This window comes from Anguilla rostrata, chromosome 11 (assembly GCF_018555375.3).
Source record: "Anguilla rostrata isolate EN2019 chromosome 11, ASM1855537v3, whole genome shotgun sequence".
NCBI lineage: Eukaryota > Metazoa > Chordata > Actinopteri > Anguilliformes > Anguillidae > Anguilla > Anguilla rostrata.
In genome coordinates this window covers 14,840,151-14,859,724 of record NC_057943.1, presented here as the reverse complement: position 1 = coordinate 14,859,724, position 19,574 = coordinate 14,840,151, and the positions used below count along the sequence as shown (strand labels likewise).

The window sequence follows — 19,574 nt, the reverse complement described above, 5'->3', positions numbered from 1 at the left end:
ACAAGCCCCAGGTCCCAACTCCAATGCTCTAACCACTACAATACACTATAAAATATACTCAGATAATTCCACTTTATTAAACCAATTCTACCACTGTCATTAGTTTCATATATTCACTTTTCATATATGCACACTCAGTCTGGTTGGCTTCAACAATAGGCAGACAAAGAGTTTTACTGTAAAAGAAACTAAAGAAAATGTAAGGCAGTTCATGTGTATTTGTTTCATTTTAATTGAGTTTGGTGGGATGTCTGTAAACTCACTAAAGAAATTATTACATGTAAAATTAAGAATATTAATTAAGAATATTTCTCTAACCACATAGAAAGAAATGTTGAGCTAATTAAAAAAAAATAGCATACTCTAAAAGTTCAGTCTGAAACATGAGTACCCATCAAAGCCGTCACAGGATGATTCTGTGCCTGTGGCCTAAAACTCTTCTGACTCATACTGTAGTAGAATAAACAGTCCAACTGAGTGTATATTGTTGTGGCTTTGATGTATGCAGTTTAATTTGCACAGATAATATGCCTTAGGTATCCAGACTGAACTTATCTATCTAGCCAAATGGGTTTGTTTTTAACCTGTTTCAAAACCCCAACCCTCAGATTCAGAGTTCAGTTTTCTGTCAGCTGCAACACTATGTTTGGATGGTACCACCCTAAACGTCACAGGATGGAACAAGTAGAAACTCAAATAGGAGTTGTTTATTTGGCATGCTCACTTGTGCCTCAGTTCCAAAGCTGTCAGCCCCTTAAGTGATGAAAGCTGTTGGTCTCCATCAAAACAGTCTAGTTTTGCATGTTTGATATTTTATTTATTGTACATTACATTATTAATTTACCCAGCAGTTGCCCATAACTCGATGTGCTGCACATCCTAGTACATTACATTTCACTTCTTCAATAATACATTTATGCAAATGGATTTTTCTCTGGCTTAATGCTGTAATTTGTCACTCTAACCACTACCAACATTTCTTATCTTCAATAATCGTCTTGTCTTTAACTGACCACAGCAATGAACACATGTTCAGGTTAAACTATAAAGGTGGTTATTCTCTAGTTTGATTTACTATGTAATTGTTTTGCTTTACAACATGATATACACAACCGTTTTTGTTAAATACCATTTATAATACATTACAAACTCATTAACTGCAATCTGGTAGTAAACGAACGTGTGTTGCTCTGGCAAGTTTGCACAATTCTCTGCAAAAGAATGAGCGAAAATTGGCAAGGTAGAATTTACGCATACTCTTCCAAAGGGTACCCCGCCCATGTTCGCGTGCAGGAAGGGAAAAGAGCGATCAAATATCACAGCCCATTCCATTGAACTGCACTTGACGGGTTTTCTGAGAGACAGAGTGGAACTCGAGTGTTGACATCAGCCTTGGAATGCACAATTCTCACCCTGGCGCAAGGGAAATAACCTGGACATAAACGCGCGACCTCGGGTAAGCTGGCCTGAAACTTTGCCTGCGGACTATTTTTCAGTATAATTTTAACTGGAGCTGTCAGGCTTGCGCATGGGCTTTAACCGTATTTCCAAAAACCCACTAGAACAATGTAGCAATAAGAAAAATAAACCCAATCGGGGACGGCTGTAGGTATCCTTTTGTGCCCTTGTTGACGGGACGTTTACTAGTCGTGTTATCTATATTGTAGTTTTTTGCGGTAACGTTCATGTCTGGAGTGATGGTAAGTTATCCGTCGTACCTAAATGTGAATAAGGAGTCTGGACACTGGCTTTTTCTTTTTGACTATGATAAAATGGGCAACATCAAAACGAATTTATCTGGGCTTATATAAATTTGCATTGATTCTACCGCTCTGATTTGAGGAACTGAAATAAACTCGCAAGCCAAAGTGGGCGTGTAACTAATGTTTGAGCGAAGAAAAAAGTCGGCAATAACATGTCCCGAGCAAAACAGTTCATACTTGAAACGGACTTAAAAATGCAAGGTTTGTCACTGCCATCACTTTAGTTGTGGCATCATATAAAATTCCACATGCAGATCCAAATTCAAAGGAAAGCCCATGACAATTTCCTGAAAGATAATATTTCAGTAGGCAGTTTCTTCATGAGTTTCTCGACCACATTGTCATCTTCACTGTCATCACGAAATGAATCCTTTGTTTTTAAATTAAATGCTGGCTATTCTCTTTGCCACTTTCACTCTCGCGCTGAAGAAGCAAATCAAGAAAGTAGTGTTCCTGACTGCATCTGCAACTGCAGGCCTCAGTTATTCGGCCCTTATTGATGGCACGCATTTTGGAACCACAGATGAAGAAAGGTTTTTTCCCATACCCAGGGAACAAATTTTTTAATTGCGTAACGCCATGTCTTTAGCACCAATCCTGTGCATAGTCCCTGACAGACAGGTATGAAACTTGGAGAGTAAGAACGGGGAACCTCAAATCGCAGTGTCCTACGGCGCGCTAGAACTTTGTGATCCTCCGGGGCGCCTCCTCTAGGCTGCCAGGCTGACGGCACTTTCCTCTGCCGGACAGGTATCGACAAGTATGAAGGAGCTTTTGCGAATGGCGGCCTGCGGCGCGAGAAGGGTGTCATGACTCATGAGACTGGTCATGAGTTTTCTTTCTTCTTTTTTAAAATAAATAATTCGACGCCCAATGCACGTCTGATGAGACTTGTCGTGGTAGACAGTCAAATTAGTGCGCAATGACGTCATGCCAATATTTCTCAATATCTGTTGTTCTCCATGGTTTATCTTTATATACTATATTGCTCCAGTTTCACCCATTGAACATCGGTGTCCCAGCAGTCAGTAGAATGCAGTAGAATGCTTCAGAAAGGTTTTTTCAGCTAGGTTTTTCTCCAGGTGTGACAGTCGCTGTCATTAGGTTTAGCCTGGGAAAGAATGGTTCAGAGAAAAGATTCACATCAGCCTCTGGCATTTCATAGTGCTCCAACAGGTGTTCGACAAGATACCCTCCTGTCCTTTAATTATGGACAGTGACCTTGCTAATGACCTGGCATCCTCGAAGGCTTACGTTGGTTTTTCCAGGTCTGTGGTGTGGAATCTCCATAATGATGCCTGGCTTGCTCCAACTCACGGCCTTTCTGAATGCTGTTTAAGATCACCCATTACAGTACCACTCATCACCAATTTCTATAATTCCTTTCATAATTAGAAAGGTTACCAAAATGATGCCTCGATGTATACCTCTGCCTTGTACTTTGGAATTTCTCAATGGCATCTAATAAAGTACAAATGGAAAATAGCATGCATAAAAAAACTGCAGGATGAGGTAGAAATGTACTCAAAATTCAAGTATTATTTTAAGTTCTGAGGTGAAGAGATTTATTAACTCCGTTGTCACTCATATTTAGTCTATGGTACTTTACACTTTTCTAAAGACAATTGACATATTTCAGAAATTGCTTTATTCCATTTTCCATACCGGTAGAATGTTCTGTCATAAAGAACAAAATTATTTTATTTTTGCCTGTTTATTTGAAAAAATATGTATTATTATTGTTATTATTATTATTATTATTATTATTATTGTTGTTGTTGTTCTTGTTATAAAAAATTCTGCATTACATTTCTGACAGTAAGGCATTGGTTTAGGTTTCTGCAGTGTGTTATATTTTTCCAGCATCCTGAATTCAGAGATGAATACAGCCTTTCATAGGAAGGACAAAAACACCTACAGTAAACACATTTTTGTCATAAATGAATATGCATATTTTGTTCAACCACACCTCTCTTCTCTCTTGTGTCGGCAGGTCCATTGTTCCAGTTTTCCCAATGCCTCCCTGCTGCTCTCCCCCCTTTCTTCTAGCGCTGCTGCTGCCTGGTCTGGGTACTCTCCTCTTTCTGGTCTCAGGGGTCCACAGTCAAGGTACTCCCCCTCTCTCTTGTTAACATAGCTGCATAATCAAAGGCACTCAGGCAGTTCAATCGGATTCAATCATTCAAGCCATAACATTTGAAGTGCTCTTCCTTTTGGTCATGTGTTAACCTGGACATTGTGTTTTAAATTAAAATTATTTTTAAGGTTTCATAAAAATGGAACATTGTTATATGGAAGTTTATCCTGAGTTTAGTTTTTACCCCATATGTAAAAATAAATAAATAAATAAATTTTAAAAAGATTTTCAATTGCCTATACAAAACAGAATAACAGAATAAAGGAGATGGAATGAAGAATTTAAGAGGGAAAAGGAGACAGGAGGCAGTGTTAAAATAATGGATAACTTGTATATGGTGCCTTTCATCTGCTGATCTTTGCAGTGAAGGAGGGAAGTGATTCACGTGGGTCATATACAACATTCATTTTAAACCAGAACACTCAGCACACATCAGCTGATGTGGAAAGGGAGGATTAATTTTTCAAACTGAGAGATAATTAAATTGAGAGAATTGAGTAAACCAGATTAAAAGCTTGGCCAGGACACCATGGCCCAGCAGATATTTAATATAAAGTGGTTAAAGGCAGAAAACCAAAATGCTAATTTTGATATTCAAATATAGGTCTCCAGCGATTCTTTCTTTTAAATCAGCAGGTACCTGTCCTGGTTTTCTAATACACAATCCTCCCTCTTGTCACCAATTCAAGCATTCTATAGCATACCCACATTGATCTAGTGAGTAGAATGTACACTACTGCGATCTAACAAACAAACTGATACTCACAGCTTAAGTAGCTGTTGGCAGTAAGAAAACATGGCTGGACAAAATGACATATGAGACATATGAGTCAATACAAGGATAATATTGTTACAGAATAATATTCAAAACACACTCACATACAGTATGTCATCTAGTGCCGTAAATGGCCAGGATGCCTTTGTCTTTCCTCAGAATAAATGGCACCAGCATACTCCCGCATTTGATTATTTTCTCACAGTGCTGTATATTTTGGGCATGTCCGCCGTCTAGTGTCTTCAAAGAGATGGAAAGCAAGACTTGTCTTATACATCGCGTTATTATTTGACAAGCCATCGTCCATCCAGGATAAACAAATGGGTCTAAAGAATGTTGCCTGCAGTCCTCTGAGCGTTTGACTGATTAGACAGGCCCGGGAAACCCACAGGTTGCCATGCCAACCCGTCAGTCTGTGCATTCCCAGATTAGCTGTCACTGTCTCAGACCGGTATGGACCAAATCTGTATGAAGACCTTAAAGTGCGGATTAGACTCCATATGCACAAACATGCATGAACATACAGTGAATTTATGCATACAATAGGAAAAATGTTGTTATTTTTCAGTGTTTGTTGCTGCTGGGTTGTAAATCCGTCTGCATGTTCAGACGCTTTCGCTTAACAGACCTGAAGAGAATACTGAAAAACAAAGAGCCCACAGATCAAGTGGCCAGCGTAGTGGTATTTAAGATAATGACAAAGGGGCCCTGTCAAAAGAATAAAAAAACTTGCTTGTACCCCCTCCCTCCCTTCCTCTATCTCTCTCTCTTTCTCTCTTGCTAATAAGATATCCTTTTGGGGAGGCTTAGACGGCCATTTACAAGAGCAGGAAATATAAAATACAACATTGTCAATGGAAAATAATGGATTTTTATGTTCTGGGGGTGGAGAGACCCAGGGATATAATGAACATAAACATTATCAATTAATGAATGATCTTGGTCATTTTAAGGAAATCAGGTGCATACAGGAAGCAATATACTACCCAGGAGAAGAGAGGTTTGATTCTCAGTATTTGATTTAACCGTTAGCTAGCTGTTTGTTTTCTGTGGTTTGATTTGCTTGTATCTATCAGATGTGCAGTATATGGTGTGGGCGAAGGCTGATTAAAACTCAAAATCTCTCTCTTTCACACACACGTACACACACACACACACACACACATGCACCCACATTTTACTGTTGTACCTCTCTCACCTTTCCTTACATTTAACTGAACTGTTCTGCTATGGGTGCTTCTTGAGTTGGAATATCTATGTACACATTTTAGGGTTTTTGCTTTAAATAAAGGCTGTTGTTCAGTGACGGTAAATAGTGTTCATATCAAATGCATGTCAGGTGAAAAATGTACCAGTGCTGGTCAATTGACTGTCAAATGTAAGGAAGAAAAATATCAGACACCTGGTCATTGGTTAAGAGAGAGCTCACAGCAATGGCAAGAATCATGTGGAACAGAAGGTGCTGCCTGTGCACAAAGAGGGGTATCTGTAAAACAAAGCAATCTCGTGCATTGTAACAACTTACGCAGCATTTATAGAAGGATACATAAAAACATTTAAGTAACCCTCAAATAAGCACAGTTTTTTGTATTTTCAGTTAAATCTAAATCTTAAATTTGAATCTTCCTTTTGATGTACCATTGTCACTGTGCTTCTGGCCGCCCCCCAAGCCAACTGTAGGGACTGGACGCTAGGGCTGTTTTTGCAGCGCAGTCATTGTGGTTGTTGCTGCTGAGTGCGTGGCCAGACGCAGACCTCAGTAAATATTAAACTTTCCCTCTAATCTTCTGCCAACTTGTGAGACTCTGTGACCCTCCAGTGTTGCCATGGGAACAGAGACCCCGAAAGGAGAACGTGGGAAGGGCTGCGTGGGACACGTGCAGACACAGCGCCGCGATTCATGTTGTCCCTCGCAGAATCCCCCGCTGCCAGGCCTGACGTCACACGCATGCGGCGCCCCCAAACTAACCTTTCCCCAAATGGATTTCCTGTCCACTCTTCCAGTATCCGACCCCCCTCTCCCTCCGCAAGGCTCTGAAACAAAAGACCTGCTTGAGGAGATGCAGACAGCTGGCACAGAGAGCTAAGGACATGGACGAGGACATGAGAAGCGAGATTGTTGGGAAAGAGCAAGTGGAACTTGTGCAAATGAGTTCTGACAAGAACAGGGTTCAGAGGAGAGGAAAAGGGGTGCAGGGGTCAGGACAGAGAGAGGGATCACTCTTCCAAAACAGGAGAGTCCTGAAAAATTTTTCAACTGGCACAAGGAAATGCTAAAAACTATTTTATATGTCTTTTTGATCTCAAGGCAGATTTAATCACCCTCTCACCCCCCTTCTCCACTAGGCTTATTTCCTATGATTTACTCAGTCAGATTTAAACTCATTATCATCTTCCACCAAGCCATCTATGGAAATAAGCTTCCAGGCCAGCTGTAAATTGAATCCTACTTACATATTATGCCTTATGCATGGGGACAGGGTCCAATTGTGTCCTCTACCAGGCAGCTTTACCATTGTTTCAGTGGTTTAAAACTTATTAATTATTGTCCTAGTAAAGTGGTATCTTTAGCCATGGACTAAAATTTTAGATTAAAAAGCAACTTAAAAACTTAAAATGCAACATTTTATGTGCTGCATGTAGCTGATAGCGCCTTTGAGCAACATGCAATTGGCAATTGTATCAACCAGGGTATGGGAAGGGGTCCGGGTTTCATTGCTATCCAGTGACCTATAGTCGATTAGGCACCTGTGGACTGCTCTACTAAAGCCGCATATGAAAGGTGGTCCTCTGATTTCGCTCTGTGAGAGATTAGCTGCGTCAATAGAAGCTGGTGGTGAATTGGATATGTACAAACATATATATATGTTTGTGTGCAGATATGTTTGTGGCACAATGTGCAAAGGTACTGTCTATATGGAATGATATGTAAATCATCTCAGAGGCAATGCTCTCTCCTGTCTCAAATGGAATGTGCTGCTCTCTGTGCTGCCTCAGCAGCAGTGATGCAGACTGTGCCCTCTCTGCACAGGGAAACTCAAGCTCACCGTGTTGTCCGAAGATCGCCTACAAATGAAATGGAAGGAGGCAGAGAGTCCAGTGCAGGGGTACAAGGTTCGAGTCAGGCCTATTTCAGGTAAGGTGGCTGCAGACAGGGAGGTGTGGAGTTTTTAATCGCAATGTTTCAGCACTCTTAGAAGCAGCATTCATCTGCTCCCATGCTTACGGGTTATGGGTCATTTCTCCGAAGAACATTGCTGCAGTTTTACTGGTGCAGTTACCTGGCAGAAAGTAAAATCAGTGTGTTGTCCAAGACCTTCTCTCAGTGAACAAGTAGATATGTTTTGGCTTTGCTATCATTACCCATCCCACTCCTCTTGCTCTCCTGCTAAGTGAACAGTGTGTCAATAGATTCTTTCCTTATTGTGTCAGCAGTTTGTCTGCGCATGTGAGTGGTGTGAGGGGGTTTGATACACAGTGACGGAATTAATAGAGATAGGCAGGGAGCCAACTGCCTTTCTCTCCCTTTGTCTCTTTCTCGCTCTCTCTCAGTCTCTCTCTCACTCTCTCGCTCAGTCTGTCTCAATCTCTCTACTGCTCTGTCTGGGCAGGAATCTCAAAAATGGCCCAAGAAAAAACAAACATGTCTATTCTTCAGCTTGCTAGAAAAGGGGAAGAGGACATTAGGCAATGAAGAGTGTGAGAGAAAAGTGCTAGATCTCCCTGGTCTGTTACTCTATGAGGCCAGGTAGAAAAAATTTCATTCAATTGACCATGCCTCAGCACACCCCGCATCTGCAGAGATGAAAGCTTTTGCCTCTCTTATGATTTGCTGACCTTTTGAATAGCTAACCCCCTCATTTCTTAACCAGATTACACTGCTAAATGGTAAAATGTGGTAACTCTGGCAGATGCCTGTGTGTGACTGTCCCTTCCGCCCCTCCTTGCAACCCCCAGAGGAGCCCCAGCCAGAGCTGATGCTGACAACCACACGCAGTCGGGCCACAGTGGCAGGGCTGGACTCCAAGCAGGAGTATGCTCTGCAGATCCTGATGCTCAACGGGACACAGGAAAAACTCATCGCCAAGAGACGCTTCACCAGTAAGGGGAGAGATTAAAGCAGCGAGCGGGAGGAGGGATGACAGAAAGTAAAGAGAGAAAGAGATCAAATTACAGAGGGAAGGAAGAGGTTGATTTGAAAAAAGAGGTGAAATTGAAACAGTGAACCAGTAGAAGAAGGGGCATCAAAAAAGAAAGAAAAAGGGGTGTAATGAGTGTTTGTATGTACAAAAGGAGGGCATGAGCACATAGCTCACCAGTTTTCATTTTGGTAATTCAGTGTTTTCATTTTTGGCTGGACCGCAACAGCGGGGCCAGCCCTATAAACGCGAATGTCTGTGACTGAGTGACTGAGTGAGTGATGAAGTTACACCGCGCATGTCTGTGATTGAGTGACTGACTGATGAAGTTACACCATTGGTCGGCCGGTTCGGTCCAGCCATATACTAGGTCTTGTTTAAGTTTATGGAAATGGCACTCCCCTGCACTATCATGTATATCTCCCTCCAGTCTACAATCTGAAGATTAAAAAAAACAATTCACTATAAAAATCTGTTTAAATCTGGAGAAATGCTGGAAATTTGTGGCACGTTTGAAATTTTCAGGAAGCAGAAGCGCTAACAAGCAGCACCAAATCAGCTGTATTTTAAATAAATTTCATGAATCTCAGTTATTGGGGTTTGGCTTAATTATTTTGGTTACTTCAAAAAATTATACAGCTTATATCGAATAACAACTTTTTGTGCAATATAACAGTAAAACCTTTGTTGCTGGTTGAAACCCAAATATTAATAGACAGAGAAATAGAAAGATAAATATTTGCTATATTTCATCTCGACAGTTCAACCACGGAAAGAACCTTAGCACCACCACACTGAACACACTATCTAGCTGTGACAACCCCTATCCATACCCTCAGATCTAATCAGCCGGCATAACACTAGCCCCAGTTTCTCGCCCCCTGTCAGAAGTTTGTAGTGCATACACCTCCCCCCCTTCTCTCTTCGTAAAAACACAAGAGATTCCATCTCTGTAAAAGGAATACTGTACCAGGGGTCGCTTTTGAACAGATACAGAGCCAGAGTGAAGTTACTGGTGCCTCTCGGCTATCTGCAAAGTTTGGCCCATAAAGCAACACCACTGTCACAGAGGGAGGTAATTGTACATAATTATAAGTCAAACCCACTGGAGGTACTATATGTGGGTATCTGTGGATTTTACAAAATACCTGCATGTCTTTTGACTTTGACGGGCTGTAATTGATGCTGTTAAAACCTCAGATTCCTGTAGAATTAGAGACCTTGTCTCTCTTGTGAGAGGAAGTCGACAAATAGCAACAGTATTGTTAATGTACAAAGGGGTTGTAAACTTGAGTTCTCATTTGACAGATTAGAGTCAGCAGCCCCCAAGAACACACAGACAGATACTCCCACCCCCACCCCCACCCCCGACTTGTCATTGCCAAGCACATACATATTCAGGTGTATTTTCAGTTATTGACACTCTACAGTGATATTCTTGTCAATGTCAGACCCGTATAAACAGAAAATGACTTTGGATCAGTGCTGGTCTCATTAGTGTACCAATTACATTAGGAAGAATGGATGGCTCATTATAACCATTCCAAGCAAACGTTTATGATTATTGTAATTACTTATTCATTCTTTTCAGTACAAATTTCCCTTGAGGTACACAGTAAAATATTCAACATTAAATCAACTTTGTATTTGACTAGAGGGATATGAGTCCCGGTTGCGCTCACATACACTCTTGTTAGAGTTGAAATAACATTGGACATTTTACTGTGTAGAACTCAATGTATTTTAAGGTCTAAACTGGAATATAGTTTTTGGCCTTTTCTCTTCCGTTTCTCTAAGCCATTTCCTCTTCACACCCCTGCCCTGCTTCCTACTAGAGGATTTACACGCTCTTCATCTCTGCAGCTTAACACCTCACGTTCTGCGAGGCTCATCTGACTGACACAAGCTGACAGGTCTTACAATGTCTGCCAAGTGTTTATAAAACATTCTATGCATCCTACGGTATTAAAGCGTTAAACATGATGGTGGGGGGAAGGTTACAGTGTCGGGTGTTGCGTGTCCAGACACGTTGGACTTGAAGCCGGTTTTCAGATATGCACATACTTTATGTCATCCAAGAATTATATATACATGAGAGCTCAGAGGTAAAAAAAAAAAAAGAACCCTTTTTTGGCTTGATAGCATATGCTTACTTAGACGCTTGTTATGATGGTAATATGATTCTCGCATGGTGCATAGATTTGGGATGTCAATCTTCCCGCTGGAAGTTGACTTTCACCCTTTGAGGTTTTGGCATAGAACCTGCAGACTAGTTATATAATCTGAATAATGTTGTCACTGGGCTTTGGGTATTTTTAAAATGCCTTTCAGTTAGCTTCCCTGTGGATTTTCCTTCATACTCATTTAAAATGTAGAATTCCAACTCCAAAGGCTGAACATACAAAGTAGTGATTTATTACCAATAACTGAATGGCCATTGAAAATTATGTCCAAGGAACTTTTCTAGGCTTCTTTTTAAAAGGGAGAGTTTTTTTTCATGTGCAGCTCCCCTCTTTAACAGTCAAGCTATTGATGGTCTCATGGAGACGCTAGTACTGATGTTGGACTGTTGTCTCTCATCCTCCTCTACCCCTCTCTGTGTCTCTCTTTCTTCTCTTTTCTGTCTCTCTCGCACAGTTGACAGTCTGCGGGAGGAGTGGCTGAACCGCAGCGGCAGTCGAGAGCAGCGAAGAAAGGTGCTGGCCGGGGGGTCGGGGTCCGGTGACACCGACGACGTGACCGAGGCTCTTATAGCTGCTCCCACTGTGCTGTACCAGGGCCACACAGGTAAGAGGGTGCACATTTTCCACACTACACACAGAAACACTATTTTAACACATTCCATAACTTCTGGTAACTTATTACATGACATTACAGGCATTTAGCTCTTACCCAAAGCGACTAACACAAACCATTACATAGCATTTACATTGCATTTGTTTATACAGCTGGATATATACTGAAGCAATGCAGGTTACGTACTTCGCTTAAGGGTACAATGGCAGTGTCCTTCCTTATCCTAACTTATCATGTCATGACCGCTACTCAATAGTCAACCATTGTGATACAAGTATTATTTAGCATGGCAGCCCTATGAAAAAGGCAGTTCTGAAAACAGTCCACTCTCTATTCTTCTCAGAGTGTGAAGCACATTTCAGTACAGATATATGTGGGAGTGCTCCTTTCTGGCACCGCGCATGCTCGGTTTTGTTGTGATGGGTTACTGCGAAGCTACAGGTAGTTGGAACCGCGCCAGACGGCAGCAGGCAGGGCATGTCGCAAGCACTCAAATGAGCGTCTGTTCCGGTTTTTTACTGATCTGTGTTCTGTTATCTGCCCCACCATGTGATGGGCAGGGGGAGTTTCCTCTTCCTGCTCGGGCAGGTTTTTATAAGCCGCTGGAAATTTCACAACTTCTCAAGGACAAATGGTATAATGGTATCAAACTGTAATATAAAGCTGATTGAAATCTTCTATTTCATTCATTAATCGACTTGAATTTGTTATATTCTGTGGACAAATTATATGTGGTGCTTCTGTAATGAATATCCTGCTGCCAGTTCCCATTAAATCAGTATAACAATTGATCACAATTGATTTTTATTAAGTGGTATAGGTTGCTTACACACTGCTTATGTCCACTAATATTTTTATTCATTTTTTGTTTACTGTTCCCACTTTATTTGTGGATTGTTTCCACAGAAACCACTGTGTCCCCTGACAAAGATTTTGAAGCAGAGAAGGAGTCCCATGAGAAGAAAAAGAGAAACAAGGATCACGCTAAAACAGGCAATAAAGAGGAAGCTAGAACCGCACGTGAAAAATCCGAAGACAAAGGCTCCAGCAGGGGCAAACCCAAGAAAACAGCCCCTACTCAACCAGTCACAGGTGCCAGACTATTATGGACTTAATGACAGCCTGTTTTGAAGGACAGGCATCACAGTACGATCTTTAATGACAGGGAAGATGAGGGGCTTGTACGAGGGGGCTCTCTCCACAGCTGGACGACAGAACAGCAGTCCCTCTTTCTTCTTTAATCTCAGATCCTGCATCCCCACACCCACATCCTCTGAAGGTTACAGTACACACACCAACACTCACACATTTTCAGGTTAGCAGGCTGCTGGTTTATAGCTGTTTCTGAGAGAAGTTTTGTGTTTCCCCCTCTCCCTTTCTCTGCACGCAGGTGTGTCGGCACGTAAAGCGTTTGAGTGCGACTCGACTGCGGCGGCTGACATGGTCTTACTGGTTGATGGGTCCTGGAGTATCGGCCGTACCAATTTCAAACGGGTCCGAGATTTCCTGGAAGGCCTGGTCACGCCCTTCAACATTGGTAGCAACAGGGTACAAATAGGTGAGACATGCCTGTACTATCCCCTCATCTTGTGAGATCATTTCATTTATTTTTGTAATATTCTGGCTTTGTAGAGGACTTGAAAAGGGAGGAGGGATATGTTCCCATAATAACCTTCAGTCTGTCACACTTCCTTCATTAATGCATACAGAACTGCTGCTTCACTAATGCAAGTGTTTGTCCTCCCAATTAGCTCCAGAATATAGGTGAATGATTTTGAGTTAGCAAATAACTGCTAGTTTCATGACTATTTAACCTGTCATTTTATGAATGATGCATTATTTTAAAAAGTTGCCTGTAAATGACACTGATTAATAGTTTGTTCCTTCTCTTGCAGCCCTGTCCCAGTACAGTGGAGACCCCCGCACTGAGTGGCAGCTCAATAATTTCACCTCCCGTGACCAGCTTCTGGAGGCTGTCAGGAATTTCAGATACAAAGGAGGGAACACCTTCACAGGTGAGCACAGCACCTTCACAGCCTGGTGAAGAGAGAGATGGATTAACTTCAGGAGATCCCGAATGGTGGAGATAGCTTTTTAAGTGAAGAGACTAGAGCACTATTCATTTTCAAAGTAAGTTTCATTTTGTGTGTGTGTTTGTGTTTGTGCCCACATGCCCCAGGTCAGGCTTTGATGCACGTGTTGGAACAGAACCTAAAGGAGGAGTCGGGAGCACGGCCGGACACCCCCCGCTTTCTGATCCTCCTCACCGACGGGAAGTCCCAGGATGACGCCATTGCTGCCGCTAACAAGCTGAAGAACGCGGGAGTGGAGCTCATCGCTGTGGGTGAGACTGGGCACACTGAACATATACCCCCCTGGTGGTGGATCTGAGAGTCACATCTTCATTGTTTGATCAAAGACACTGCTGCTATTGCAGATACAGTCCCTGATGTGCAAGCACATGCATGGTGAATTGACTGTACTCTGAGTCACTGAGTGTGTATTAATAAGATAAGGTCTCGAGTGTGTCCGTGTGTAGGTGTGTGCACAGGTGTGTGATTAGTCCTGTCTCCCCGTGGATCTCAGGAGTGAAGAACGCAGACGAGGCGGAGCTGCGGCAGGTCGCCTCTGAGCCCCTGGAGCTTAACGTCTACAACGTGAACGACTTCCCCCTGCTGAGCAAGCTGGTGGGACGGCTTGTGCGAATCCTCTGTGGGAAGATCAATGACCGCAGCAAGGCCAAGAGTGAGTTTGAACAAGCGCCGAACTGACCATCAGAGCACAGTGAGACCAAGAGTGCGTCTAATACAAGCACAGGGCAAATGTATCAGCAACCAGCGAGGCTGCAAGTGAGTTCAATATAAATATGAAACAGAACAAAGCACAATAGGGCCAAGAGTTTAGCCTTAAGGCCAAAGAAGAGAACAACAGGGCCCCTGAGCAGCTCATCTTGCAGAGGCCATTCTTAGTGCGGTAACACATCCCACAGTCTGGAGACGGTGGGTGGAGCACCGTGTAAAAATGGCTGATTAAGGAGAGAAAAAATATCCCAATGTGTGAATGACTGAACAGATCTGTAGTGTTTTTAAATAGATGCAATTATGGCTTCAAGGCAATTATGGCTTCCTCTTTAATGTTCCAAACCCCCATACTGCAGGTGACAGTAATGGTGAGTGTTTGATTGCCTTCTGAAATCACAATTAAAGAAAGGAGGAACTCCCCTCAGAGGACACAACACCTGACATCATGTCATTGACCAAAGACCTTTTATAAATTGCTGATTTACTATAAAATGTCTGCAATCATGAGCAGGTGGCTTTCATATTAGGTAAGAGAAACATGATGAAAACATTGGAACAATATATTTTATTTAACCTTTATTTACTCAGGGTAGGTTTGCTGACCATGGATTCTCTTTTGCAGGAACGCCCTGCTTCACACTCATACACATTCACCCCTGGGAGCTACCCAGTAGAACCACAATCCTCTATTGTTGGCCACTGAGCAGCTCCATGGGAGGGAGAGAACATTTTTTAACCAATTAAATCAGGGGATGATTAGGTGGCAGGTTTTTGCGAGAGTCAGATCTGGGCTTTTAGCCAGGACACCGGGGAACCCCCTACTCTTTGTGAATAGTGTCATGGGATCTTTAATGACCACAGTGAGTCAGGACCTCAGTTTAACGTCTCATCCGAAAGACAGCATCTCCTACAGCACAGTGTCCCCGTCACTGCACTGGGGCATTGGGGTTTATTTGACCAGAGGGAAGAGGTGTTGGCCCACCAACACCACTTCCAGCAGCAACTCAATATTCTCTGGTGGTCTCCCATCCAAGTACTAACCAAGCCCACGCTTGCTTAGCTTCAGCCAGTCGGCTGGAGCAGAGTGTGTGGTGGTATGGCTGCTGGTATATTCATATCGCAAGCCGTAAGTTTTTGTTCTTTTGACATGCAAATGGTGCCTCTATGTTGGTCAGGAATGGAGAACCCAACCCCTGACCCAGTGCCGTCCTACCCAAGCCCCACTGGCTTCAGCTTCTCTGAGCTGGGCTCCAAGGAGGTCCGTCTGAGCTGGACAGCCCCGCCCCGACGTGTGGTCATGTACAGAGTGGTGTACCACAGCAGTGAGGGTCAGAAGCCCCAGGAGGTAAGAGGCTAGCCCTGATAGGTCGTCTGATTATCACCCATGCCTGGTCTTCCTCATATTCCTTTTATAATTTTGTCTTATTTCCTAATCAATGGGCAAATAATCAACAATTGACATGTAGTTATTCTCAACTTTTTTTCACTTCACTGGTGCACCTGTTTGTGGTGATAATCCGTCGGTAAGCTTCTCAGCCAATCAGAACCTCAGCAGTGGTAAACCCTGGGCTTTATTTTTAGGGTGCAAAAAGATGATGCACTTTCAGACGCACCCTGAGATACTTACAGACATGGTTCCTGCCCTGGTCAGTTCTGCCTTACTGCCTTACAGAGCTGCTGCATTCATTAAATAGTTCCCTCCAAAAGAGACAAGATCAAACTAAGCAGGAATTCCTGGACAAGCAGGGACTGTTTTGTGTCTTAAATATCAATCATTTCACTGGTATCATCGTAACATCACGTGCAGTATAATGGTGTACCACTGGGCTTATAACTGAATGGTTGCAGGTTCCATTTCTAGGTATGACTCTGTCATTGTACCCTTGAACAAGGCACATAACCTAAATTGCTTCAGTATATATGCACCTGTATAAATGGATACTGTGTAAAAATGTAAGTTGTTCTGGATAAAAGTGTCTGCTAAATACCCATAATGTAATGTAATGCTCTTAGTGGCTTGCATATAAAATAATTACTAACATAGATGTCCACCAATCACCCTTGAGTGTGTCATTCGCATTGATCATGAGTCAGAAACATTTTTCCTCTAGCAGCAGACTTCTTGTTTCACACTGTGCACCGGAGTGTTGAGTATGTGGTCTCTCTGCACGTGAGTAATCCCGTGTTGGTGTGTGCAGGTGGTGGCAAATGGCACAGTCTCAAGCATCATGCTGAAGGGTCTGTCCTCACAGACTGAGTACCACCTGTCCATCTTCCCCGTGTATAAGGACAACGTGGGGCCCGCCCTGAGGGGCACCATCACCACGCGTGAGTCACAGTCACTCACATGAAGACAGAAGAGCCCGCACTGATTCGCAGCAAGCACAACTGATTTGAGCTGAATACTTACTGTTCCCTTATAAAAATTATTCTTGCATTGTGTGCAAAATCTTGAAGGTAAAATATGCATGCAGGAGTGAATATTCTACAGTTTAAAAGTGACAAGCAAGTAGATCTGCTCTGATGCAGTTTTTTCCACAGAAACTAACGGAGTAACTGGAGTATTGTGTGAATGACAGTACCTGAGTATACCATGTATGCCTTTAGTCAGCCACAGCCACCCCAACTGCTCCATGTCAGCAGATGTCCTCTCTGCTTCTTGGCATGTGTTATGTCAGATTGAGGTGGCCTTGATCATATCAATCTGCTCTCTGCTCCCTGGGTTCAGTTCCACTGGCCACGCCCGAGGTCCTGGAGGTTACGCCCTTGTCCCTCGGAAGTCTGCGGGTGCGTTGGGGGCCCGTGCCGGGGGCCACGCAGTACATGGTGCTCTACTCGGCCCTCAGCCATGGGGAACCTGAGGATGCCAAAGAGGTGAGGCATGAGTCAAGTGTGGGCAGTAGTCAAAGGTTTCATATTTTTTTTATATATAATGCTGTTTAAACCATGTAATGAGGATGAACACCAGGTTTGTGTGGGGAATGGTGAGTCACAAATTAATTGGGGCTGTGAGGGTTTATGGAGAATGTGAATCTGCAGTGATGGTCTGTTGTTTTGTACATTTGGTATACATCCATGGGGGGTGGGGGGGGGGTTGTTTATATAGAGATTTATTGAGAATTTTATCCAGCTGTATGGCAACATATGAGGTTTACCTGATCTAATCAGTTATTAGTCTTATATTTAAAACTAAGCTCATGTACTGTATGTGTGTCTCTGTGTGTTGTTTCTATATTTATGTGTGCACCTTCCCTTGCATGTGTGTGTGCATGTTTATGTGTGTGCCATCCTGTATGTGTGTGTGTGTGTTTGTGTGTGTGTGTGTATATACACTCGCCCTGCGTTCAGGTGAAGTTTCCAGCAGATGAAACAGACATTGAGCTTGAGGGTCTGATGCCTGAGACGGACTACTCAGTGACGCTGTATGCCCTGTACGATGAGGACTCCAGCGATCCCATCACAGCCGTCGCAACAACGTGTGAGTGACCGCCTAGCTTTTACACTGGAGAGGACAGCCCCATCCTAGAGATGAGTTCTAGGCTAGCAGTGTGTATTCACCAAGTCCAACAAAAGACAGACTTTTGCTTAGGTCTAACAAAGCCCTTCTGTGTTTTTTGCTGCCGTTCCCTCCATCCTCCATTCTTCCTGTGTCCTCTCTTTTTGTCCCTCCCTCCACTATCATATGCCTTTCCTTTTTCTCTCTCCCTACCTTTATCTCACTTTGCATTTCTATTCAATATCATTTTGATCGTTTTTTTATTGACAACTTTTTCATATCAGTATATATTTAAGCAATGATAAGAGCAGAATTGAGCTCTGTAATAATGGTAGTTATTAGTAGTTAATAACAGTCCCTCCTTCTCCTTGCAGACCCCTTGCCTCCCCCTGTCAGCCTACAGTTCCCCCTGGTCAGCCACAGTATGGTGAGGGTCAGCTGGGTGCCAGGATCGGTGGATGTCCCTGGACATCAGGTCACCTACAGCACTAACCATGGCAGTGACGTCAAGCAGGTATCAAACTTTTTATCTGTTGCAATGTGATCACATTTCCTTATTCACAAGACTCATTTGCTTAATAAAAGTTCTAATTCTGAGCAATGTTTGATACATCGCTCGTATCTTTTGCATATGATTTCTGTATACACTGGAATGTGTACTATGAGCAGTTCAGGGTAAGTAGCTTTTCCAAGTTTACTAAGTTACAAGGTTGGTTCCTCATTAACACTTTGGGCTCTTTAACAATGGTTTTGTGGTTACAAACCCTGTTGACCTGCATGATCTTTGTAGATTCTGAAGCATTTGTGAAGCTTCAGCTCACTGTCTCTCTAACCTGCTGAGCTGTCCCCTCTCTCCAGGTAGAGGTCACAGGTGCGAACTCTGTGCTGCTGCAGAGCTTGTCATCCCTGTCCAAGTACCTGGTGTCTGTGCGCTCAAAGTATGAGCAGGGCGTGTCCACCCCCCTCACAGCCAACATTACCACACGTAAGATGCACCCACACCCTCTGTGCAATTATTGTTTACCACATAACACACTTGGTATGTTAGCAGTAACTCATTGACTATGGAAAGTGTTTACAACAACCTTTTTTGCAGTGGGTTATGGCGTATATACAACCATTCACACGTGCACACACACTTATGCACTCATTCACTTACCCACTCACTCTATTTCTCTCTCTCTCTCAGTGAGGGTGCCCGCACCCTCGGATCTACGGGTAACCAACTTCTCAGGAAGTGACATCTCAGTACGCTGGCACTCCGCAGCCGATGACGTGGTGTCCTATCTGATTAAGTGGATATCTCTCAACGGGGGTGAGCTCAGCCAGGTGTGTAGTCCAGAGAGCAGAGAGAAATCCCTGAGCTCCACATGATATCCTGTGCTCTTTTGATTCCCAATGACAAGGAATTCAAATCTTACTAAAAACTGTGATTCTTATTTGCATGGCCCCAGCATGTTTGCCATGTTCAACCAAGCATGTATTATGATTATACTTGGTGATTATACTTATTTATAATTCTTTCAGATAACACACCAAGTGCTTTCTTTTGTGGTATTGTACTTTACTGTACTTGTTGAGTTCTGTGTGCATCTTAATAGAAATTTTGTTGTATTGTGTTTTAGTGTATGTTACGATATTGTGTGATACCACGATCACATGCGGAC

At 42.9% G+C, this 19,574-nt stretch overlaps 1 protein-coding gene across 2 annotated transcripts in view; it reads left to right on the top strand.

The window, feature by feature from the left end:
- The first annotated feature begins 1,302 nt into the window (after window positions 1-1,302).
- LOC135234036 (collagen alpha-1(XX) chain) overlaps window positions 1,303-19,574 on the top strand; it is a 31,850-nt gene continuing 13,578 nt past the window's right edge. The window contains exons 1-17 of one of the 2 annotated variants that reach the window (XM_064298146.1): window positions 1,303-1,456; window positions 3,757-3,872; window positions 7,707-7,811; window positions 8,633-8,776; window positions 11,452-11,601; window positions 12,517-12,702; window positions 13,001-13,168; window positions 13,506-13,625; window positions 13,790-13,954; window positions 14,197-14,355; window positions 15,587-15,756; window positions 16,610-16,739; window positions 17,140-17,285; window positions 17,760-17,889; window positions 18,282-18,421; window positions 18,766-18,892; window positions 19,097-19,236. In XM_064298146.1, the coding sequence (XP_064154216.1) occupies window positions 3,779-3,872; window positions 7,707-7,811; window positions 8,633-8,776; window positions 11,452-11,601; window positions 12,517-12,702; window positions 13,001-13,168; window positions 13,506-13,625; window positions 13,790-13,954; window positions 14,197-14,355; window positions 15,587-15,756; window positions 16,610-16,739; window positions 17,140-17,285; window positions 17,760-17,889; window positions 18,282-18,421; window positions 18,766-18,892; window positions 19,097-19,236 (2,274 nt within the window). In that variant the 5' untranslated portion in view covers window positions 1,303-1,456; window positions 3,757-3,778. Of the gene's footprint in view, window positions 1,457-1,555; window positions 1,701-3,756; window positions 3,873-7,706; window positions 7,812-8,632; window positions 8,777-11,451; window positions 11,602-12,516; window positions 12,703-13,000; window positions 13,169-13,505; window positions 13,626-13,789; window positions 13,955-14,196; window positions 14,356-15,586; window positions 15,757-16,609; window positions 16,740-17,139; window positions 17,286-17,759; window positions 17,890-18,281; window positions 18,422-18,765; window positions 18,893-19,096; window positions 19,237-19,574 lie in introns of those variants that run through there. The other variant, XM_064298147.1, reaches the window with a different exon arrangement.